Below are 24,908 nucleotides of genomic sequence, written 5' to 3'. Positions count from 1 at the left end.
TCTGAACATCTTATAATTTTAGTCCCTTCAAAACACTACAATAAATAGAGGTTTTTTCCGACCGACGCAAAAAAAACATAAAAAAATGACCGTGACAAAACATCGATCGGCATTTGCAACGCAACACCGACCGATCGACAAATACAATTGGTATATGTGTTTTACTGATCGATTATTTCGACCACGATTAAAGATATGGTAAAAAATTGTCTGAATTCCTGACGTGTGGTACTGACATGTTAGGTCGGGGGCCAAGTCACATCAGATGGGGCCCGACACGTGAAATGCACACGTGGCCGTAGTCCGATTCAGTTAATAACGTAAAATTTAACCAAAAAAATAAATAACGATCGGGATAATCCGATCGTTTTGGTTCCGGTCGTTATTCGTTATAACTGACCTATTTTAATCTTATAATTAACGATCGATTTGACAATCGGTAAAAACCATGTTTCTTACCGTGAAAGTCCAGCCTTCAATGGTTATACAGTAAAATATTGCAAACATGTTTGTTGTCCCGATCATTCTTATTAGTTCCAATCTTTATGATGATTGGGATCATTTTTGCAAACGAGATTGATGTTTATTATCCGAAACATTCTTAATAGATCCTACCCTTGGTAGGATCCAATATAAATTATGCATTCACACCGATATATCATCTTGAAAATTATTTTATAATATTACACTAACATAAATCAATTTGTAATAATTTAGTGACTAATTTGATATAAATTGATACCCTAATCTCATGTACTTATCAAACAAAACGACCTTGCTGAACATAAGATGAATATCATGTACGCGGAAAGTAGAGATGCGTGATGCCAATTATCAGTCGTCGGGGGAGCTGCATGGGGTTGCATGCAACTGAGTATGGTGCATTTCTCGTGGGGTGAGTATGGTGCATCATCTGTCACGCGGGGCCTAAGTTGAGTCCAGCTCCCTCACGTGCACAGCCACTGCTGTCTCCACAATTATACCCCAGCTGTGACAGCATCAAATCAACATGTCACCAGTTTTACCTACATTTTTCTCTCAAACTGATTCAGTAACAAATATGTTATCCCGACTCTTTAATTTTGCTCAAGTACCAACATCTGTTCTTATCAGACACTGGACACTGAAACACCTATTATAGATTAAAAATTTAAATTTTTTAAATGTTATAACTACATTAGGGCTTGATACAGTATCTTCGTATTTCAAAATTGAGATCCTGCGGGTGTTTGTGTGAACGAACAAATGATTCTCTTTCAACTTTAATAATGAAAAAGAAGTAAAAAAGATGGAAGCGGTCAGTGATGCATAAATTATTGCAATGTGGAGAGAGAGACAGAGAGAGAGGGCGAGAGAGAGAGAGAGAGAGAGAGGGCGAGAGAGAGAGAGAGAGAGAGAGATTTGGAGTTTGGAGAGCCCCCCGTTTGTAGCGGGGGAGCAGTTTGATGATTAGGATAAACAAAAGGAGGGGGGGGGGAATAAAGATAAGTTATAATAGAAAAACAAGGGCCTGACAAAATAAAAAAGAAGAAGAGGGAATGTGAGAAAGTTATGGGTTTTGAATTGAAGGTCTGAAATGAAAAGATGAGTTGGTTAGGTGGATGTAGCAGAGGGCCATATTTCTGACATGTTGATATGACTTGGTGTCCAAGTGGGAATCAAATAGTTGTGGCTCCTGTGCCCCCCTCTTCCCCTCCGGCCCTCCCTCAATTTTTCTCAGACTACTGTCAGTTAGTACATATATGCATCTCCCTTACCTTTCATCTTTCATAACCATGAGTTATTATGCATGAATCCCGATCTCTATCAAGTGTATGCTACAACATACTTATCTCGAGTATTGAATAATCAACTAATCCCGAAAAGAGTTAGCTTATAGTATAACATACTGTCCTTATTCGGAGTAGTTTTTAAATCTGAGCATCATATTAAACTCGAACTTAGGATGTTCAGCTGAGCTACTCGAGATGGGTTTCAAAGGGCTATTTTGGAATATGAACATTTGATGCAGGTACCCGCATAGCTCTTTCGTTCTTTTACATTATTAGTCTATATTTCAAGTCTGCGACAAAAACGTTTTTGATGTGCTTCAAAGTTCAATAGTCTATCCGACAAAAAAAGAAGAAGTTCAATAGTCTGATTCTTGATTCTTATTTTTTGTTTGAACAGTTGACAAAGGTTGCATAATAACCGGATTTAGTTTTGAGGCTCGTCTTTAAATATAATCGTTATCTTTAAATGGTTGAACTCAAATGATTTTTTGCTATATGTCTATAAAATTTGTATAAACATAATATTTAATGTATATATACACACATAAACACACTATAAATTTAATATAATATATTTTTAAATTACTTAAATATTTAAATATAAAATATATTTATTCGGATTCGGATATTATCGGATACGAATATGTCTATATCCGTATCCGTATCCGCAATCGTAGGATTCGAATACGGCCGTTTTGTGTCGGATACGGATAATATCCGCTTTATTTCGAATACGAATGCGGATTTTTCGGATGAATATCGGAATTTTCAAATTTTGTTGACGGCCCTATTTGGAGCACTATACTTTGGACATAAAATTTGTGTTGTTTTCGGAAAATAAGTTTAAATAATAGCATAATTATATAAAAAATGAAATTAGGACATTGATTTTAGATTACGGAAGAACATGTTGAGAGATTAGTTTAAGAACCACGCATGTGCTGTAATTATATAATAACCTCTCTTAACCAAGCTAAATATATACTTTGTGTGAAACAAAAATGATCTTCCACATTCGCATGAACTATGAAGATAAGCTCAACTTGACTACTTGCCTTGCTAATTTAATTTAATATAATATTACGTAAACTAATACGGAGACCTAATTAAAAATAAATCAAAATTTAAATAATATCGTGCTATGATCACGGTTCTAAAAAATTTCGATTTTTAAAAAAACCCGATTAATCCTTAAAAATATTTAGCTGATTTAGTTTTTGAAATCCGATTAGTATTTACAAATTATTTTTAAATTATATATTTCATAATAAATAGGATAAATATATTCAGTATTATATTAATATATACATATATCCAATTTTTATTTTAATTAATCCCTCCAGTTAATTTTTAATTTATCAATTAATACTAAATTCATATCTAAACGGAGTACTGTAGTATCTACTATTAATTTTTAGAGTGATGTTTAAAAATACCCATTTTTTGGGTGTAATGGCTGAAAATACCCATTTTTAAAACACATGACTGAAAATACCGTTTTGGTTACGCTTTTTGTAATTGGGTAAGTGTAATACGCATTTAAGAATCGGGTATCCAAGAAAATTACTAAAAATACGTATTTGAACTTGGGGTATTACCATTGGGATACGTATTTGCCAAATACTTATTTTCGTACGAGACAAAACATGTAAGTTTAAATTTATTAACAAATGCTAACAATACAATGTAAATCATGTGTACTAGCTATAGTGGGAAGTGCTCAAGTAAAGTCAAATTATTTATCTGTGACATTTTCTTTATTAGAGTGTGTAACATTTTGGGGTGAGTCTCATCACTGGTGTCAAATCATCGTAGGGTAGAGAGTTTAAATCAAATATTGGGATTGGAGTTAGACTGGTCTTTGAATTAAAGGATACCCTATTTATGAGCGAGAGAGAAGAGAGAGAGTCATATAAATCCTCATTTTGCCTCGGATGAAATGAAACTAGTAGTCCTGCATATTTCCCCATTCATTTCTTCTGCTTTCACCTCTTCAAACTGCTAGCTAACTCACGACCAAAATCTCTCTCCTCTCCTCCCTCTCTCTCTCTCTCTCTCTCCCTCTCTCTTTCTCTCTCCCTCTCTCTCTCTCTCTCCCTCTCTCTCTCTCTCTCTCTCTCTCTCTCTCTCTCCTTTGGCCTTTCATCTTTACTTCATGCATGAACTACTAGATTAGCTAGATCCTTCAAATTAATTCAAGAACCAGCTATTTATTTACATATTAGTCCAATATCTATGGCTAATTCAATGAACAACTGTTTGGGTTTCTCTCTATCTTCAGATGAACAATATCAACAACACCCTTCTCAAGATTTCAACTCCGATCAAATTTCAGGCACCAGTGAATGCTTTGATCTCATGACTTCCGGCGGCTCTACTCTTCCTTCTCTTAACCTCCCTGCCCCTTTTGGTCTACTTGAAAGCTTCAACACAACCAACTCTCTCCAAGGTTAGTTTTGTAAACAACAATATTCTAAAAACCCTAAAAAAATTAGTATTTTTTTCTTTTTTGTCATATACGGATTCTAGTCAGCTTACGTGCAACTTGACTAATTCCCGAAAATATTTTTTTTTGCTATTCAGATTACTCGCACCTCGACTAGTTACAGAATATTTTTGTTAATGTAGAACCCTAAAAATAACTTAAATCTTCTTTTCTTTTCTTTTTTGTTATACGGGTCAATTTAGACGCACTTCGACTAATCTCTAAGTATTTTTGTGATTATAGAGGTATTGATTTTATGTGTTTTTTATTTTGTGAAAGAGTGGGACTCAGGCACAAACTACAAAACAAATAGTAGTTCAGAGCTATCAATGATAATGGGAGGAGGTTCATGCCGTAGTCATCATTCTGGACCAAAACTCGAAAACTTCTTCGGACACTCATATCAAGATCACAATGATCATCACTACATGTATCAGAACTGTTCTTCTCAAGTTCAGGCTGAGGCAGTAGCTGCTGCAGTACCTTTAACCGCGAGATCTTCAGAAAATGACCATGATAAGACCATTGGACTGTCAATGATCAAGAACTGGTTAAGGAACAACTCGGGCCCGACGGAGAGTGTCAATGTCAGTGAAAATAATGGGGATTTGATGATGGCAAGTGGTAATGGAGCATTAACAAGTAGTGCTCAGACTCTATCGCTTTCGATGAGTACCGGTTCGATGGCTGCTGCAAGTAGTGGTGGTGGTGGTGGTGGTGGTGAAAGTTTGTCGTCGGATAATAAGAGACAGATTGAAGTAAGTAATTGTGATCAAAATGGTGTAGTTGAGGCTGTGCCAAGAAAATCTATTGATACATTTGGACAAAGAACTTCTATCTACCGTGGTGTAACTAGGTTTGTTACATTTACTTATTTTTGTTTATTTTGCACTTTCGATAGTAACGCGGACTACTCCCTCCGTCTCATTTTACTTGTCGTGTTTTTTACGGTCAAATTCATCAAATCTATAGTAGAGTGATGAATGAAGCTTTAAATATAACAAAAAAAGAGAGAATAAATTTAATGTCTGATTATATTTCCGTAATGTGTTTGTATTTAATATATGTAGTCCATGTTATAAGTTACAGGTTCGATTCTCGCTCAAGAGATTGCTAAAAAATAGACCAAAATCTATCTATTCATGAAGTAGAGAGATGAATGAAGCTTTAAATAGATAACAAAAAGAGAATAAATTTAATGTTTGATTATACATCCGTAATGTGTATGTGTTTATACGTCGTCCAGGTTATAAGTTATGGGTTCGATTCTCGCTCAGTAGACTCCTTTTGCTGACATTTAGAGTTTATGTTGGTGCAGACATAGATGGACAGGAAGATATGAGGCACATTTGTGGGATAATAGTTGCAGAAGAGAAGGACAAACTCGTAAAGGGAGACAAGGTACATTTATATTTTGAATTTGTACAGTTTCATATTTAATATATTTAATTACTTTTATAAAAAATCACAAAAAAATATTCTCTAACTTGAGTTTCCTTTTCTGGATTCTGTCAAATCTTGGAATGGATTCACTTGCAGTGTATTTGGGTAAGAGAAACTTTTTCAACTTTTTCTTTTTATTCATGTCATGATTTTACATTTTATAAACTGCTCCTTATTTGTTTTTACTTTGTGTATATATATGTTTCAGATTTTTATTCCTCACCTGATTTGTATGTGAATATATATCAGGAGGTTATGACAAGGAAGATAAAGCTGCTAGGGCTTATGATTTAGCTGCACTCAAGTACTGGGGTACCACCACCACTACCAATTTTCCTGTAGGTTTAAATTCTTTTAAATTTATCCGTTTTTCAGATATGCACTGCAACAAGAACGGCTAAATTTATAAACCGTGTCAATCTGGTTAATGCACTAGCTAGAGCCTAGAATAATGTTATTAGAATTGGTTTTGTAATATTTCTCTATTTTGAAAATTTTAGATTACTAGTTATGAGAAAGAGGTTGAAGATATGAAGCATATGACTAGGCAAGAGTTCATTGCATCCTTAAGAAGGTACATTGTGTTATACTTCTCCAGAATGATGCTACCAAAATCAATTCTGTAGTGCAGATCAACTACAACTTTCTGTTTATTTTCTCAATTCAGGAAAAGCAGTGGCTTTTCTCGTGGCGCGTCCATTTACCGTGGAGTGACCAGGTATGAGATAGATTAAAGCAGTGGCTCAAGTACTGTAATTGTTTGCAGAGGGATTAATCTATGATCACTTTTCATAAGATTTAGTGTTTACGGGTTGAAGATGTAATCGTTTACAGGCACCACCAACATGGGAGGTGGCAAGCAAGGATCGGAAGGGTTGCTGGAAACAAGGATCTTTACTTGGGAACCTTCAGTAAGCATCTCTTTTAATCGTCTTTATATGATTAATACTGAATTATTACTGATTAAATCATGCTTATCAGAAATGCATTTATGTTATGGAGAATGTGTGTGGTCTAATTAAGAATACTCTCTCGCGATCTCATTCAGTTTTTACCACGACTATATATAGGCACTCAGGAAGAAGCAGCAGAAGCGTATGACATTGCTGCAATCAAGTTCCGTGGTCTGAATGCAGTGACAAACTTTGAAATAAACAGATACGATGTCAAAAACATTCTTGAAAGTGCCACATTGCCAATTGGTGGTGCAGCGAAGCGTTTAAAGGAGGCTGAACAAGCTCAAATGACTCTCGAAGCTCTAAGGACTGAAGATAGTAGCCTTACTTCACATATGCAAAACTATGGTTCACACCATACTAACTGGCCTACTATCGCATTCCAGCAAACGAAGTCTCCAATTACTATGCACTACCCGTACACTGATCACCAAAGGCTCTGGTGTAAACAAGAAATCCCAGATGTCGATTCTTCCTCCCAAAGCTATCAAGGATTTCACCAGCTTCAGTTAGGCAGCAGTAACCACAACTTCTATCAACCTTCCGTGCTGCATAATCTCATGAACTTGGATTCTTCCTCGATGGAACATAGCTCGGGCTCTAATGCTGTCATGTACGGGAACACAAGTGGCTACGCGATACCAATGGGTGCAATCATACCATCTCAAGAAGGCCATCATCCTAATCTGGGATTAGGAGAAAGCAACGAAGGAACGTATAATAACCCGTACGAGACAACAGATCCTTATAGTTCGAGAAGTTTGTATTATCTCTCCCAACACTCTGCAAATGGAGGTACATTGAAAGAAACAAGTCATGTTTACGATCAAGGCTCGGCTTGTACCAACTGGATTCCCACTGCAGTACCAACAGCTCTCGTTCAAAAGACAAATAGCATCGGAGCTGCATCCTTCGCCGCCTGGAACGATACATGAAATCAGTCGCATTGTGAGGGGGAGAACTAGCACAACATGGTATACGAAACTAATTTTCCTAATTCTAATTATTAATTTTCCGCGGATAGCTGATTAATTCTAATTTCGTAAGAATCTAACTTAAAGTTCAGTATATAGCAATGTGGGGGTGATTTTACACTCCCGGTTGCTATAAATTTTGGGAACTTTAGATTATTAGTCTTCGGCAAGCAATACACCCATCCTTTGTATTTCGAATAATATATTATCGTGCGAAGTATGGATGATTTTATATTAATATCGATTTTTATTGCGGTGAGTTAAGTTTCCGTTTGGTATTGGTGCAAGATTGTTTGTGATATTGTCACAATAAAAAAAGGCTCGAAAGAGACCATTAAATTACTATATATTCATTTATTTATTATAATTTCAAAGAGACCATTAAATTACCATTAAAGTTATTTTTTAATTTCGGGATTCATATTAATACATTACGAGTCCATTTCATTTAGGAGATAAGTGCCAATAACATAACGACAACTCAGCATTTGAGTATATTTACGTAAACACAGTTGCGGACTATAGCATTTCTCATATAAAAAGAGAGGGAATACTTCAACAAATCAAGGTCAAATAAGAAGAAAATTCAAGCATCCGAAAGCGAACATGTGCCTTATTTTTGTAAATTACAACAGAAATTCCAGTTAGGCCAGACTTAAACAGCTTCACCTATAAATAGTCTATCCCAATCTATTACACTGCACAAAGTACAGAAGATACATGTGATTTTGACGGGGAAGAACTCTTAAAAGTATGTGTGAATTTTATATGGAACATCAAGGCTATAAAAGAGACAACAGGGGCTTATGTACAAGTATCATATCACAGTAATACAGTCTCGTTCGGTCTTGGTTTCCTTTTTCAGACCTCCATACTATCTTACTAAGATGATTTGCAACCCACAACCTCCTTTAAATATTTGATGCAGCGAATTGCGAATAATTAATGGTACTCGTGCACCAGAAGGGGTATAATCAACTATCAAGATGCATCTGTATCTGAGATGAAGTTCATCGTTGCTCTCGGCACATCTGGCAAACCGTAGCAGACTTGACATTGGCAAATGTACAATACTCACACGATCAGTGCCCAGTGTCATCTATGTTCCTCGAACTGCTTGATTTAGATGCAGTTCCCTTGCCTTTATTGTTTTTCCCCTTACTAGACCCACCTCCCAAACTCTTTGAGCTAGTTGCTCTGCTGCACGCCGGGTGGGAGTTCACATCTGATAGTCCGTTCTCTAAAGCGCGAACAAGATTCTCAAAGTAATTACGGGTAACACTGTAAGAATAGAGTGCAAAACTGGTTATCAGATACACATCCCTTTTTGTATAGCACATGAACTAGATGGGAAACTCCAGCAAACAGATTGCCACATAAATTGCCCCACAAACTACTTGCCCCCAAACACTAGTAAGCACGCTGAAAATGTGATAAAAAGAGGAGCATGCGAGCATGCAATGTCAACGCAATGAGGTAACTAAAATTGGATTTTAAGTTCAAGTCTACCTGTCAAACGGATAATTCGGATACGGATGGATACGGACTTGCCTATATCCGGACATATCCGTATTCACGTCCGAATCCGAAAATATTTAGAGGACAATATCCAAATCCAAATCCGAAAATGATTTTCAATCAGATTTTTTATTTTTATATTAAAAATTAAAAAAAATCCAAATAAATAGTTAAAATAAATATTAACTTTTAAAAATTAAGTAAAGACTTAAAGTTATTTTGAGCCAATTTTAATTTTTTCAAAAATTAATTTTTATTTATCTTTTGATATAGTTTTTTACCTTTAAAATATTAAGCTCAAACGATATATATATATATAAATATAAATTTTTTTCGAATATATACACACACACTATCAAATGAATAGAAAATTTTATATATGATTTTATATATATTATTTAATATGATATATATTTAATTTCGGATTCGGATATTATCGGATTAATTGTCTCGCATCCGTATCCGCAATTGTTGGATTCACATCTGATAGTCCGTTCTCTAAAGCGCGAACAAGATTCTCAAAGTAATTACGGGTAACACTGTAAGCATAGAGTGCAAAACTGGTTATCAGATAGACATCCCTTTTTGTATAGCACATGAACTAGATGGGAAACTCCAGCAAACAGATTGCTATATAAATTGTCCCACAAACTACTTGCCCCCAAACACTAGTAAGCACACTGAAAATGTGATAAAAAGAGGAGCATGTGATGCAATGTCAACGCAACGAGGTAACTAAAATTGGATTTTAAGTCTACCCTAGGGCTGTCAAACGGATAATTCAGATAAGGATGGATACGGACCTGTCTATATCCGTATCCGAATCCGAATCCGAAAATTCATATTTGTATTCATGTCCGAATCCAAAAATATTTAGAGGACAATATCCAAATCCAAATCCGAAAATGTTTTTTAATCAGATTTTTTATTTTTATATTAAAAATTAAAAAAAAATCCAAATAAATAGTTAAAATAAATATTAACTTTTAAAAATTAAGTAAAGACTTGAAGTGATTTAAGCCAATTTTAATTTTTTCAAAAATTAATTTTTATTTATCTTTTGATATAGTTTTCTACCTTTAAAATATTAAGCTCAAACGATATATATATATATATATATATATAATATTTTTTCAATTATATAAAATTTTTGCTAAATATATTATTTAACGAATATATACACACACACTATAAAATGAATAGAAAATTTTATACATGATTATATATATAATATTTAAATATGATATATATTTAATTTCGGATTCGGATATTATCGGATCAATTGTCTCACATCCGTATCCGCAATTGTCGGATTCAGAAATGGATAATATCCTCTTTGTTTTGGATACGGATAATATCCACTTTATTTCCGATACGAATACGAATGCAGATATTTCGGATTTTTTTGACAGCCCTAGTCTACCCTATGCAAATCATTGGGGTGTGCACAAGGAACTCTCATTTAGTTGAAACTGCATAATGGCTTACATTTTCATGGTCATCAGCCAAGTTGAAGATTACATAAGAAAAATTTTAATTCAAGAAAAAGATACAGTCATGACTCGCCACTTAAGGATATATCAACTGATCTACAAAACCCAAGTAAATAGACAAAAGTGTGCATTAGGATCTTCATCCCATTTTTTTCCCCTGGGGTTAAAAAGATTTTTCCAAGAGTAATAAACACTTTTAATCAGCCAAAATTCCATACTTTAAATAAAATAAAGAGAAAGGCAAGTATGCTTAAGAATCACCTAGTCAGCCCAGCGAGCTTAGTACGGAACTCATTAAATTCTTTTGATGGACCCTCAGCATTTAGATAACCCTGCAGCTCCTTCTCCGCACATTGATGGAGTCGCTCCAAACCCGACTCAGCCTCACCTTAAAGACAAAGTACTGCGCTTCAAAAGAATGAATTTGGATGTATATAGTATTCCTCGGCCAGAGTAAAAGTCATACCTTGTAAGTATTCGAAGAATTGCCTCTTGGCATGTTCCTGCTCTGCTAGGTAATATCCATACGCATATGTCCATTTAAGCACTCTCCTACATTCGACTATCTGGGAGCACAGGAAAGACAATAGCAATGAAGAAAACCATAGGTCACAGAAAATGTTTATACAAGTGCACATGGCACCAACATTTTAGTATTTAAGAATTAAACTCATATCTGTAAACTCATGTGCTGATGTCTTAAGTCGTTCCATAAATCATTAATGAAGTGTGTAACTATTGCATTTGAGTTTGACTATTTCTAGCAAGAGAGCTGGAGATGCTATTTTACCTGTAGCCAGGCTTCTATGATGAACTTGAGCTGGGACTCTGGTTGGCACTGTTTGTCACTCAACTTCTCAAGCTGTACAAGCACAATCAGCGATTAATAAATAATGATGAGGAACAAAACACTTAAGAGGGCTCGAAGTATATCTAAACTTATTTTGACTTCTCAATCAGTCAATCTAACTCATTTTATAAATAATATATTGATATACAACAATTAAAAATTATACTTCTATTGTGTGCTTAATAATTTAACTGAAAAAAAAAAATTAGCTGTCTAAACTACAAGTAAATGACATTAATTTGAATGAAAAAATGAGGCCGGTAAAAATTTTCATAATTTCGTCAACAATAGGTAACCGATAATCAAATTAAATTAGTAGATGAGTCTATTTTGACTGAAACGTCACAACTTTCTTTGAGCATATTTTCACACATCTTTGACACAGACTTGAAACATTTCATATAGTGTTTGTCATGACATAATATGCAGTCTACCAAATGCAGTACTTAAAAAAATCTAGACATTAAAATATGCGGGGCTGTACAATATTTTGTGAAAAATCCACTCAAAAAAGTCCAATTATATATAGTGGAAGCTTATTCTTTAAAAAATAGTCACAAAAATTCATAGCTTGTATTTCACAAATAAGCACTGTAATAAAATTCAGAACTCCTAATTAATTATAGTCTGGTATCTTTCTTTTTCTTTTTTTTTGCTAAATGTCTGGTACCTTTCTGCTTACTATGGGTGAAAATGTCTCTAATATGAGAACTTGTATATAGCTTCACTATTTATCATTTTCTATTAAGAGTTAAGAAAATTTTAAAATGCAGTTTTCAAAGTTCATTAATCCGTCTTCTCTAAAATAAGTTTTTGGAAATTTGATGTCAGTCACTTCAAATCCAGGCTGTTTATATTCGCTTATACATAAATTTATTTGTTTTCATCTTTGGTTCAGAATTCCTGGGCCTTGTCAGTTTCCCCTGAAGTGTAATCAGCTCAAGCCTAGCATATCCGTTTTAGGATTTCCAAGCCGCCTGTCCATACTTAAATATTATAATTTATCCTATACGCTTGCATCACATTCGGATAAGTCTTAAACAGCATGTAAAGTTAGTTAAGGCCATCCCCAAGGAAAACAATGCTACTAAATTTGAAAGCATTAAAAAATACAGGGTGAGTTGAAAAGTCATCACGGTTCGAAATATACTACATTGAAGAACAAGTTTTTTGCCTAAATAGCACATGAAAAGTAATATGTTTATCTGTTTCAAATTAGTGAACCTCTAACCAGGTAAAACAGACAAATTTATTAAATATTAAGTATCACTTACATGCACAGATTGCATTAGCTGCAGGTCTGAAATTGCTTTTTGCCTAGACTGCAGATAGAAAGCAGAGAAATGAGATCAACTACAGATTAAATCTATTCAAATAACAAACTGTGTAACAAATGCGTTCACCATGAACTATCAACCATCCGAATGTCAATTGTGTGCACCACATGTACGAACGGGTCTACAGCTCCTACTTAGTTAACAATATACGCTATACTAACAATATTACAAAAAAATCCTCTAAACATGGTACAGTAACCTTCCATCTTTTCCAAGTTCTAATAAGTATATATATATATATATATATTTACTCGGCCAATGAGGGAGAGAATCCAAAAAGAAACAATGTTGTAAAACAGTTGTAAGTTCAGAATAGACAAATTTTACCCTTTCTGACTAAGCATCCTTAAATTGGACCAGGTACATGATGTGTTAGATAATGACCATGTTGGATACTGATATAAAGTGCAGGGATGCAAATTGTGACTGTCCCAATCACTAGATTTTAGATACCTGGAAGTTCTATCACAAAAACGTACTAAAATCACCAAATTTCAATGCTACTGGTAAATCAGATGTTCTTATTTTATAAAATTACAAGGAGAGGGAACTATAATGGTTATATAATAAAACCTATATGCTGATATGTTCTTATGAATGTATTGTATACAACTTCGAATTACTTTTGAGTTAAAATTTTGAAAAGTCTTGGATATATTCAGGTGTATTCTTGGAGATTTATTGCAGTAGAGAAGCCATGTTTTGTGCATAACATTTCAATATTGCTAGGCAACATAAGACTTGCTAGGCAAAAAGAATAAAATATAATTCCCAGGCTTATAGCCCAGCGTATGCCCCTCTATTTTTAATATATATGTTGAGGGTTTAAACCTGAGTCAGGTCATGGGTGTGCCTATATAGATTTCTCATTCCTCCAATGAAAATTTCCAAAAAAAATGAGTATGCGTAACTCTTGTTTACAATTCTTTGTTCAGTTAAAACGAATAAACTGAACTAAATTTAAATCAAATTTCAATTAGTAAATATTACCCAATACCCATCAGGATAGACATACCATCTTACTCCACTAGAGGTTACATTCTAAGAGAGCACAAAAATAGGACCTCCATATATAGGGGGTGTTTGGGGTTCCATAAAACTAACTTATATACCCATAAAGTTCATTACAACTTATTACTATATGTTTGGCAAATTTCCACATCGGACACTTCAAGAGCTTATATCATTAATATGCAAAAGTTAGGATGGACGTACATTTCGGATTTAAGTCGTCGGTGTGCATGGAAATACAATCAAAATTTATTTATTTTGTACCTTTGCATTTTGAAACTCAAACACGTAAATATTAATTAATTTATTTAGTGTAATAATTATAAATTATGCCCAACTAACATATACTTACTCGTTTATGTGTATATAACTTTAGGATTTTGAATTTTATTTGTGAATTCTGTCTTTCTAATTTTATATTTATGTATCAAAATTACTATACTAAAAAATCAGATTTAAAAATATATTTTATTTTGAAAGTTATATTTACCAAAAACATAACACTGAGTGATTTATCCAAACACCTAGATAACTTTTTAAGTAATAATTTACTAATCACTTATATCAAACTTTTCAACTTTAGGTTATAATTTACTTATTTTAAGATATCAAAAACGGGCCCATAGAATGAAGGGCTTTAACAACCCTGGTATAATTCTATAATTCCAGAACTGGACAAAATTTTCAATCCTTCAATACATTGTAGTACGACACATCTGTTTATATGAATTCCAAATTGATATGACACCCTTTTATAGGTTATTAAATTTTAAACTATAGAGATCAAAGGGATGAGAGGTGAGAATCGAACTATCGAACCGTAGACCTCTTCAGAGTACATTTGCCAATGCTAAGGCAATCCTTACTGCTCGACAATGAGACCTCAAGTAATGTCATTTACTCGTTTAAAAAGAATGACAACAATTCCTAGATAACATGTTAAAAACTTAGTACACCATTCCTTCACGTGACACCATATATATCAAATACATTTCGGCATTTCTTTAAAATCTCAATTTTCCAATACTCAGCCATCCTTCTTAAACCTCACAGTCCAACCGGCTATCCTAATTGTTGTATTTCTCTATTTTTGAAAGGTAATGAAGATTCTGGAAGATTATAAGTTTTTTACTTCTCTTTACAGCAAGGCTAATAACCCGTGCTTGAGAACTGCCATATTGTACCCTTTTGACACTGGATAGGCCTATGTCTTCTATTTTTTCTATTTTTGCATACCCGGTTTACCCAAGCTAAAATACCCCCGACTCGATTTCAACTCCCTACAAAAAACAATTTGAAATTGTGTGATTTGAAACTTCAAAATAGAATTAGAACCATATTTTTTGGGATCGGGTTCCTGTCAAGGTCATTTTGCATGATTTTAGCCCAACCGCAAACCCTAGTCCCAAGACTGATCATGCCTACTATCAGAATAAGAGAATTTAAAGACCGTCTCAAAACACTTTAATTGTTTAGTGCATAAAAAATACCATTCTAGGACTACCATAGTAACATAATCTGCTTAACATTTTTTTTCGTAAAAAGGTAATAAATGATAAATCATAATCCAACCTAACATGAAGCAAATGCTGGCGATAAACATCTATGAATTTATTTGAAACTTTAAGCTTTGTCAATTAGGTTAGTTCTACAAATAGCCCCAGAATTAAGAAACAATACCTACCGATTGGTTGGTTGCCCATCTTTCGTAATAATGAGTATATCTTTCAAGAGAATTTTTGGCCATCTCTCTTCGTTTTTCAGTATCATCATACTGCAGCCAGAAGCGGAAGAAAATGACAGATTCGTTCAATGAGCTTCACATATGAACAGCAACAACATAGCTATTACAAGAAACAACAATCACTAAATAAACAAAATTAACTTACCACGCCTTCTTGCTTTGCCGCCTCATAACGGTTACATGAATAAAAACCGCCTGTTCTCTCACCATGCTCTGACCACGCCCCCAAACACAACCTATATAAAGAATGTCATATGATACAAAACGGATAATGAAGGAACAGTATAAATATTTCAGGACGTATACTTTTCATATGTAACTGCACAAAGCAAAAATACATTAACTTGGAATACATTATTAACATGTAATGAGGACTTTATAAGCATTGTATCAATCAGATGAACAGATAATAGGACATCATAGTAACCAACAACAAAGAATTTGTGATACTATTTAGGAGTAGAAAACGCTAGAATTGTGATGTCATTCAAAAACACATTGTGGGGAAAAATTGAACGATGTATATTTATATATATATATATATATATATAATAGGAATGTATAGAACTCTCACTCCTATAATTTTCATGCATGAAGTCAAACTATGGTATTAGTAAGTTGAATGTGTTGGCAAAAGTTGTAATTTCGGAGGATTGATTACCACAAGAAGTAAGATTTATATGTATAGAATTTATGCTATGTTACTTGGACTCGACTAGAAATGTCCAGCATGAATGCGTGTACAAGTATCAAACTCGGTAACATTTTGACAAACATTCATGTGTTTGGCCTATAATAAGTGTCAAAATCTGAGTGTGAAGTGTCCAACAAGGATACTTGAAGATAAAGTGAATAGTCTGAGTAACAAAAAGTTTATAATAATATATATATATATATAAACACCCCCGTGAGATGCACGGTTGTTTTAAATAAATGTTATTTTATAATATTTATTTTAAAATTATACTAATCAAATTTGTCATATTTTAATATAACATATATATTATATTTGCCACAATAGATTTTCTGTAAGCAGACAATTCATGTAAATCAAATACAATTCTAACATTTTCTAAATTTCTATTTATATACACATATATCTTCTGGAGAACCCCCTAGTTGTTCAGGAAAAAAGATAGATTCAGCTTACCAGCAAAACTCAAATTTACAAGGTGGTGTACATGTGATGTGCATACAACCTTGATTCTTCTCAATTGGGCGCTTGCACTTGGGACAGGGCTTGGAATTAGCTAATATCCTGAAAGTTGTACTGATGTCAGTCAGATATATGTAACCATTGATTAAACAATTGGGTTGCTGAACAAAGATATACCAAACTATTATATGAACCTGTTAGCATCTGTTAGCATGTATTAATAATACATAAGATGATTGTGTATATATTGTCAGTGATATTGTAAATATTCTCAAAGATACTTTCCTTGTAACTCCTGAAGTCATGTATATATTCATGATAAGGAAATACAGAAGGCACGGTCTGTAATTCTAACAGACTCTAGCCTACTCAAGTAAATCCCATTTATCGATCCGGGGTCCGGACAGGTTCGGGTGGCATCGAGCTCGGGTATCTGGAGAGTAATGGACTCCAAACCTGAGGGGAAGTGACCTAATGATCATCCCTATCTTTCATCGAGTCTAGTTTTCCATATTATGATGAGGATTGTAAACTAAAAATAGATAAACTTCTCCAACATGAAAACAAAAATATTATCAAAATTCAAATAACCTTATTACATCAGTTTTGCTTAAAATAAATATTTACATTTCCTAATAGCAAAATATTATTTTAGCTAATAAAAAACATATTCCTAATGGTTAGTTTCATATGATAATAGATGACTACAATAAATTAATTTTAAGATTCTAATAGTATAATATATAGATAATACACTTGCATCCAAGAAATAATATCGATAGTCAAACAATTCAATAAAATACTACGACAAAACTCTAGATCACATTACCCTCTACATAACAAAACTCTTGTCTATTATCTAACTGTTTAAACAATTTAAGAAACTAATCTAACAACCTAAATACTACGATTTAACAAATATTCTATCTGTATAATTGTGATGCCAAACGAAGAATTAGAATATTAGTTTGTATATATTTTATGTTATTAGTTAGGATTAGACTTAATGTTGTTTGGTTTTATATTATATTATATATGTGAAGGAGTATTCTAGATTATGATAGAAAATAAGAAAGTATTTGTTTCCTTTATTAGAAGATTGTTACTTGATCACTAAGTTTAGGGTTTTACTCTTATGTGGCTATATAAGCCTGATGTAATCTTTTATTATAGGAATAGAATTGATTGATTATTACTGAATTGAGGATGTTCTCTCTCTTGTTATGGGTTGCGATCCTAACAAACTTCTCTTCTGCGGTTGAGAAATCCTAAGGGTAGTAGGGTAGTGATTCTTCTTCGGTTGGATTACCTTAGGTGTGGGTTTTCTGCGGTTAATTCAAAATATCTATCATTTTACCTGTTCTTAATACCTTGTCCTGCATCAAATTGTGAACAAATTTCCGTTACTTGAGACTTGAGAGCCATAATAAAAATCTGCTATAGCCATCTCTTTTATGTTAGATTATATAGAAAATATGCTTCTTGTCGGCATGATTTCCAAACTACAAAGAAATACAATATTACTTAAATTAATATTGAACTTTCATTGACGTACCAATTCATGTTTTCAGACTCTGCACTATTCTTCATTACCCACTTGGCTACGGTGCTACAATCTACTGGTCGGTGAGCTTCTTCAGTACACTGCAAGACAACATCATCCATATAGTTAGAAGTGATGCAAGGCAAACACCAAAATATATTTTCATTAATTCCTGTCTATTAATCAGAAGTTTATTTATACATTAAAAAAGAAAAAAGGATTGTATTAGGTATTTGAATAAGATATGGAATACTATATAAAAAATTTACTGTGATAGCTATCTACTGAGTTATTTGCTTGACCGGGACGCCTACAAGATAAGAGTTTGGAAAACAACACGCAAAGAAGAGGACAGGTGGCGTCTTAGGGGATTAAAACATTGCGTGTTTTCTTCACATCCATTGCCTAATAAAGTTGAGGAACTATTTATGATAAAATAGAATCATTTCCTATTTGGCTGGGGAACTTCTAATGGGCTTAATGTCATTTTTGGCCTCGATGGAACTTTTATTGGGCTCAATGTCATTTTTGGCCTCGAGAACACACCAAAGATGCTTCACGACTCCTAAAGGTGGCCCAATGATGCAATGTCTTCACGGATATGGAAAGACACGCTGTGAAATTTTCTCCCCTTCTGATGCCAAAACAATCTCGCGCTATCATTAAAAATATATATGGAACTTTTCTCATTATTGGAATTCAACTTAGCTCCCAAAACAGGAAATCTCTGTAAGTACAGCATATATTTGGATCATAAGTGATAAGAATATAAAGATTGAGCAGCATCAGTTATTTCCTCCTAATATCATGGATGGATCTGTTCTTTTAACATCCATTTCCTGTATCTTATAAATTGTCCAGAGATTTTACATCATACAATTTTCCTGGAAAAAAATACTAATCTACTGAAAGAGGAAAAAACAGATATACTCACATTCCAGCAAAAGCTATATGAACAGCGACAACTAACATCATAGCTTTCACAACCAACAATAAAATCCACTGCATAATCACATCCAGGTGCAGGACACCATTTTGTCTGTACAGTAGAAACACCAAGGTTATACTATATAATTATATATATAGATATTATCTTTTATAAAAATAATAAACAGAAGTTCACTAAAAGAAATTGATCATCACAAAACAAAAAATGAAAAGGATAATACGGCATATTTTAAAGACAAGAAAACCTTTCAAAAACGGCAGGGAAAGATAATATAAAATATTATGCACATTTGACCAACTAAATAAAACTATGACATTAACAAGCAGTACAATGTAACCCATACATTACGCCAAATGTCTAATCTCAGGCACTAACATATAATTGGTTGCTTACACATTACAAGCACCAAGATCAGTACTGTAGTAAAAGTTGGAGGAATAAACAATGATAAACGGGGAACATGTAAACACTAAGTTTCAGGCCTCCAAAATGTCTTAACAAATAGAGAACTTCTGTAGTTTTCCAAGTACTCATCCTAGCACAAGTCAAAATACTTGAGCAAAGCTTTTGATTAGTTTCATAAAAGCTAAGGACTCTTTAGCAGATCATTCACCATGGTAAAAATTACAAATGTGCTAATTCATAAGCTTTAGATTAATATACCTTCCTGTTGTCCTCAATAAATGATCTAAGAAAATAACGATTATACTTCTGTTTCTCATCAGCAGTGGCCAGTTCGTTTATCATGTCTGGACCAACAGCAGCACTACATGATGGATCGGGGCATCGCAACATCAAACATCCGGGACCATCATTAACAGAAGAGCTAATATAACCTGCAAAACAACATAAATACATATGGGAAAAAAAATTGTGACCACTACAAATTTAAAGTGGAATAAAATTATAAAAGTATTTAGATATTGTTTAGGAGAAAGAGATGTGTATATATTTTATATGAGGGAGAGGAAATGTCTATACTTTGTTCTCCAGCCTTATCTACTCAGAGTGAGCATTGTTCATGTTAAAAAAATAAGAAAGAAACCTTTTCTTTTGTGTTCTTCTGGATAACATATTTCAAACGTGAGGAAAGTAAGAGCAGAAATACATAGGCTTAAAATACACTTCTAGCCTAAGAAACCCTGACAATAATATCAACCGAACCATCAACAGTGCAAGCGCCAATAAGGTCCACCGAAACAACAAAGTCAATACTGCACAGATGACCATATAATGAACTTGTTACATGATACAAAGAGGTGTCCATCAGCAGCCCAGAATTTTCATAAATCATAAAGTATTAATTACACACAAGGACATTCATTATTTTTCTCTAATTCTCTGAAAACATGTACAGGTGAACACGCTTTTTGATCACAAATTATTAGAGATGAATGCGTATTAGCAACATGTAGATATGAATGCCTAAATCACTTGCTAACTTAATAAAATATGCACACATGTGAGGTATTTCGTGCACCAGAAAAAATCAGAGTAAGATCCTCTGAATACAATTTGCTAATTTTGGAGAAGCAGATGCTCTAATAATTTTAACTACAAGGAAAAGTCTACTGAAACAAACCTTGCCAGCATGTGACACAAAAAGGATGACCACAGGCAGCAGCACCCATATTATCACGGGAATAATCTTCAAAGCAGATCCCACAAGTAAGCTGCAAATTTAGCTTTTGTAATGAAAATCAGAGATAAAGATAGTACAGCCAGCTGTGAGATTCAAAAGCAACTACCAGAGGTGTTCACTGTTCATGGAATTTGATTTACCAACCTCTCTACCATCGGGAAGTGGCATAGGTTCCTCCAGCAACCCAACCGCCTTCCGAACCTTCTCCTCGTCAGCAAACCATTCATCGTTAACTTTACTGACACTCCTGTGATTCCGTACACAGTTATATTAACCCAGCAAACCATTTTAATACAATATTTTCCATCAATTAAGAATATCGCAACCAAACATTGCATTGTTCATTAAACTGTGTTACCGGCAGAAATGCAATCTTACATAAAAAAGATACAATCAAGGAGCACTTCAAGTATTTTAACTGAACATGCTTTAATACTAATTTTTGAATATGAGAGCAATAACATTAAAGCTATTAATGTGCATACAAGGATTTTTATTGCAGAAACAAAACAGCATAGTAAATAAACAAATATCTTTACCAATGATAATGACGAAGTAGGATTCCAGCAGCAACCCTTGAGATTGAAAGTACATTGGAAATCTTTGTCATACTATCCTCCTGGTGCTGTTTAATATCAGCTTCACTCAAAATTTTATAATTTGGCTGAAACAACAAACTAAAGACAGTTGGTATCAACATGAAACAGAAGCTGAATATAATTTAACATTGCTACAAATAAAATCATGCATATCTCTTGTATAATTGTAAAATCAAACATGGCGAGTAAAGAGAAACCTTGCACATTCCATACTCTGAATATATTTGCACCATAAGAACTTGGAAACATCTTGGTCTTAATATTTTTTATAAAAAACAACATAAATCTACTGATTCAACAATCAATCTCAACTCCAAAACTTGTTTTGCAAAAAATAATCATCATCTCCCTAATTTTAATTGTTATTCCCAACAGTGTCTGATTGGTTAAACTAAACTATTCTCAAACAGCACTATCCCGAAAATTGCATGTAATATTTTCAACTTGGCAGAAGAATGTGATCGAGTAACCTCACTTTTTGTTTCACTGCTGCCACATGTTATACCTTAAGTCTTGCACGCTGTTTCCTCATAATTTACATGATCCATTGCTGCGCTGAGTTAGGGTTCTTAAAAATTTACTCTCAGGAGAAAACCAATAAATAAACAATATATAGTGATCAGTTAACAACCATCTTCAATGACTTACAATACTACAAAACTTTGCATAATAATCTAATTATATATCTTAATTTACTTTCCTTATTAAACTTAAATAAAACTCTAAAAGACGATATTCTGAATTAAAAGATAACAAATAATTTCTAAAGTAATTGGGCTTCCAAAGCCTTTTGTATTGTCCCCCCAGTTACTTTTGGCCTTCCAGTGATGCAGAGCATAAAACAAAAAAATTAGTCCTGCATCATCCAGCCTTATTAATCTATTCTCCTTAAATCCAACAAATTATGAAAAGAAGGACTTTTTTGTGTTAATTCAAGATATCCTCAAGTTCGATGTTGAAGTGATATGCCAAGTCAATATATAGTTAGAATTCTGGTGTATGCAAATCATTTGGTTGCACGCACAAACCAAAAATGTTGAGAAAAATAGAGGGGTCGGTTCAAAACCTCATGAATAATCTATGACAGAAATAAAAGGCCTGTGAAGAAATATATAAGGTCAGGACTGGGTGTAAAATACTTCTAATTCTCAGGGACTTAAATATTGGTTTGAACCAAGGCTGCTGAGGGTGATGTCGCAAAGTATAGTTAAATTCCTGTGATAAATATCTTACTATTTCCATGCGGAAGCTAAACCAAAAAGGATAAGATTCATAGGGATTGGTTAAAACAACAATTAAGCCTAAGTTATAACAGATTTAATAGGCTACAATAATCATATAAAAGGTCAGCATTGTGTACAAAGGACTAAAAAACTCTGGAACCGTTAAAGAACTGGTTAAATAGGCTACTAAGGGGTGATTTGATGAACATGTGATTCTATGATATTAAAGATAAGTGAAAACAAGGAAACTTGTAGGCGTTGCAAGGTATAAGGTCAAAACAACAGAGCGGCTGTTAGCTCTCACTTCCCAATTACGAATCTCTTTCAGTTGGGATTTCTTTATCAGAATAACAGAGGCTTGCAACAAAATAATTACCCATGTAAATTGGTGACAAACCATTCAAGTTCAATTGGCAACTGAAACTGTTAAAGTTTATAAACCAAAATGATAATAGACATACCAAACAAATTATCATTCCTTAAATCCTATGTCAAGAAAAACAGAAATCTTAGACGCTTTTGTATCAATCCAACCAGGGGTAATGACCTGTTCTTTAATCAGTCCGACTGTCCAACTTCATTATTTTTCACACAGTCCAGAATAAGATACAAGAGCAAGTAGGCTAAAACTAAAGACATAAATCATAGACTACCCATTGAACTCTTGAAAAGGCATACAATAAATCTAACAAGGAAACAATAGAAACGAACACCTAATCCCCCGCCAAAATAACAAAAGTACTACTATTTGTAAACTTATTTCCTGCCTGCCTCAAAATATTTGCAAAAAAACAGTCTTGAACCAAATGCAACTTTCTCTCACGTTCTTCAAAAAGATTTTCATTTGCACTTAGTTGCATTTGCAACTGATTTGGTTGCATCTAGTTGCATTTGGCTAAAAAGTTATATTTTCGAAAAAACATCTAACCCCTCCAAAACATAACAAAAACACTACTCTAATTCTAAACATATTTCCCACTCTACTACCTGCATGAAAATATACAATCTTCAACCAAATGCAACTTTTTCTCACCTTCATTAATAGAAGATTCGCAGTTGCATTTGTAACTGCTTTTGGTTGCATTTAGTTGCATTTGGCTGGAAAGTCGTAATTTCCACAAACTTATCCAAAAAAATTGTACTTCCGCAAATAGGCATCTTTTTGCAATGATTTTAAATAAAAATCGTAATTTCCAAATAAAACTCTAGATGTGTGTGCAGGAGCGCATAACCAAACAAACAAGTAGGCGAAATGAATCCCAATCCAAACTTCAATAATTCAAACCACAGCAATCATTTCACACAAATCAAACATATCGCAATCCAACTTAAATTTCCGCAAACACTGATAACTCAATACGAATCAACAAAAACAACACAACAACATACAATCACCACGAAATTGAACTCATATAACTAAAAACAACAATACACACGCAATTAGACACAAAACAAACAACCTGATTACGAAACGCCATAAAGTCCTCAGAATCATCATCAGAATCATGATCGATGAATTCATACGCAGCATCGGCGTCGTCATCGGAGTCCATCGCCGTCTCGCCGCTGTAAAAGTCGTCGTCGATTGAGCCGGCGTCGTGCATATCTTCATCGGAGTCCATTATAAACCCTAGATTTTCAATAAAGCTTCGATCTTTATTGAAATTGATGATGATTTAATGGAGAGATTGGTCAAAAAGATTGTGAATTGATGTGTAATTGAGAAATGAAGAGATGTCTAGATACAGAAATGATGTGTGTATATGTTTTATGCGTTGCTTTTGTTAGAAAAAATGACAAAAATAGCCGATTTTTGAAAAAATTTAACAAAAATAGTTATTCTGAAAAAAGTGGTCAATTTTGGTCGATTGTCAGTTGGGTATCTCAATTTGTATAAGATACTCCACTGGTAGTTGGGTATTTCATATATGGGATAATCCACTGCCAGTTGGGTATCTTATATAAAGTGGATACTTCACTGACAGTTGGGTATCCCATCGGCCAAAGTTGGTCAACCTTTTAGAAATTGGTTATTTTTGTCAATTTTGTGTAAAAATAGGCTAAATTTGTCATTCACCCCTTTTGGAAGGTGTAGTGCACAAATGGAAATTTGGTTTTTGTTGCCTTTTTTTTACAATTTTTATGTCCTAAATTTGTTTACAAAATATGTACAATGACTAGTATTACAGATTTCGAAAATCGGAACTATTCGG

At 33.7% G+C, this 24,908-nt stretch overlaps 2 protein-coding genes across 3 annotated transcripts; one reads left to right on the top strand and one right to left on the bottom strand.

The window, feature by feature from the left end:
* The first annotated feature begins 3,719 nt into the window (after positions 1–3,719).
* Positions 3,720–7,799, top strand: LOC141723331 (AP2-like ethylene-responsive transcription factor BBM2). Its single transcript, XM_074525125.1, has 9 exons — positions 3,720–4,221; positions 4,537–5,113; positions 5,576–5,658; positions 5,797–5,805; positions 5,950–6,038; positions 6,201–6,274; positions 6,368–6,418; positions 6,535–6,611; positions 6,771–7,799. Exons 1-9 carry the CDS (start codon positions 4,008–4,010, stop codon positions 7,589–7,591), a joined length of 1,995 nt encoding a protein of 664 aa, XP_074381226.1. The 5' UTR covers positions 3,720–4,007; the 3' UTR covers positions 7,592–7,799.
* Positions 7,800–8,181: 382 nt separating this feature from the next.
* Positions 8,182–24,467, bottom strand: LOC141659573 (putative E3 ubiquitin-protein ligase ARI8). 2 transcript variants are annotated; one of them, XM_074466505.1, is made up of 15 exons: positions 24,156–24,466; positions 21,413–21,537; positions 21,018–21,120; positions 20,814–20,904; positions 19,895–20,067; positions 19,217–19,321; positions 18,295–18,383; positions 16,734–16,841; positions 15,729–15,819; positions 15,524–15,613; positions 12,766–12,813; positions 11,432–11,503; positions 11,108–11,207; positions 10,903–11,029; positions 8,182–8,911 (listed from the first exon to the last, which is right to left on the bottom strand). In XM_074466505.1, the coding sequence occupies exons 1-15, from the start codon at positions 24,315–24,317 to the stop codon at positions 8,713–8,715; spliced, it is 1,683 nt and encodes a 560-aa protein (XP_074322606.1). In that variant the 5' UTR covers positions 24,318–24,466; the 3' UTR covers positions 8,182–8,712. The 2 variants fall into 2 exon arrangements, with proteins under 2 accessions (XP_074322606.1, XP_074322607.1); XM_074466506.1 differs by lacking the exon at positions 8,182–8,911 and adding an exon at positions 9,555–9,687 and having other exon boundaries at positions 24,156–24,467.
* Positions 24,468–24,908: the final 441 nt, after the last annotated feature.

The sequence above is a fragment of the Apium graveolens genome, chromosome 5 (genome assembly GCF_009905375.1).
Source record: "Apium graveolens cultivar Ventura chromosome 5, ASM990537v1, whole genome shotgun sequence".
NCBI lineage: Eukaryota > Viridiplantae > Streptophyta > Magnoliopsida > Apiales > Apiaceae > Apium > Apium graveolens.
This window is presented reverse-complemented; position numbering and strand designations above follow the sequence as displayed.

What these genes read in the sequence shown, in the direction of transcription:
- LOC141723331 (XM_074525125.1), top strand. Translation starts at nt 4,008, where the DNA reads ATGGCTAATTCAATGAACAACTGTTTGGGTTTCTCTCTATCTTCAGAT. An exon ending in ATCTACCGTGGTGTAACTAG is followed by an intron (nt 5,114 to 5,575) that starts GTTTGTTACATT and finishes ATGTTGGTGCAG; the next exon opens with ACATAGATGGACAGGAAGAT. An exon ending in TTCATTGCATCCTTAAGAAG is followed by an intron (nt 6,275 to 6,367) that starts GTACATTGTGTT and finishes TTCTCAATTCAG; the next exon opens with GAAAAGCAGTGGCTTTTCTC.
- LOC141659573 (XM_074466505.1), bottom strand. Translation starts at nt 24,317, where the DNA reads ATGGACTCCGATGAAGATATGCACGACGCCGGCTCAATCGACGACGAC. An exon ending in CATATAGCTTTTGCTGGAAT is followed by an intron (nt 18,384 to 19,216) that starts GTGAGTATATCT and finishes GTTGTCTTGCAG; the next exon opens with TGTACTGAAGAAGCTCACCG. An exon ending in ATTCTTCGAATACTTACAAG is followed by an intron (nt 11,030 to 11,107) that starts GTATGACTTTTA and finishes TTTGTCTTTAAG; the next exon opens with GTGAGGCTGAGTCGGGTTTG.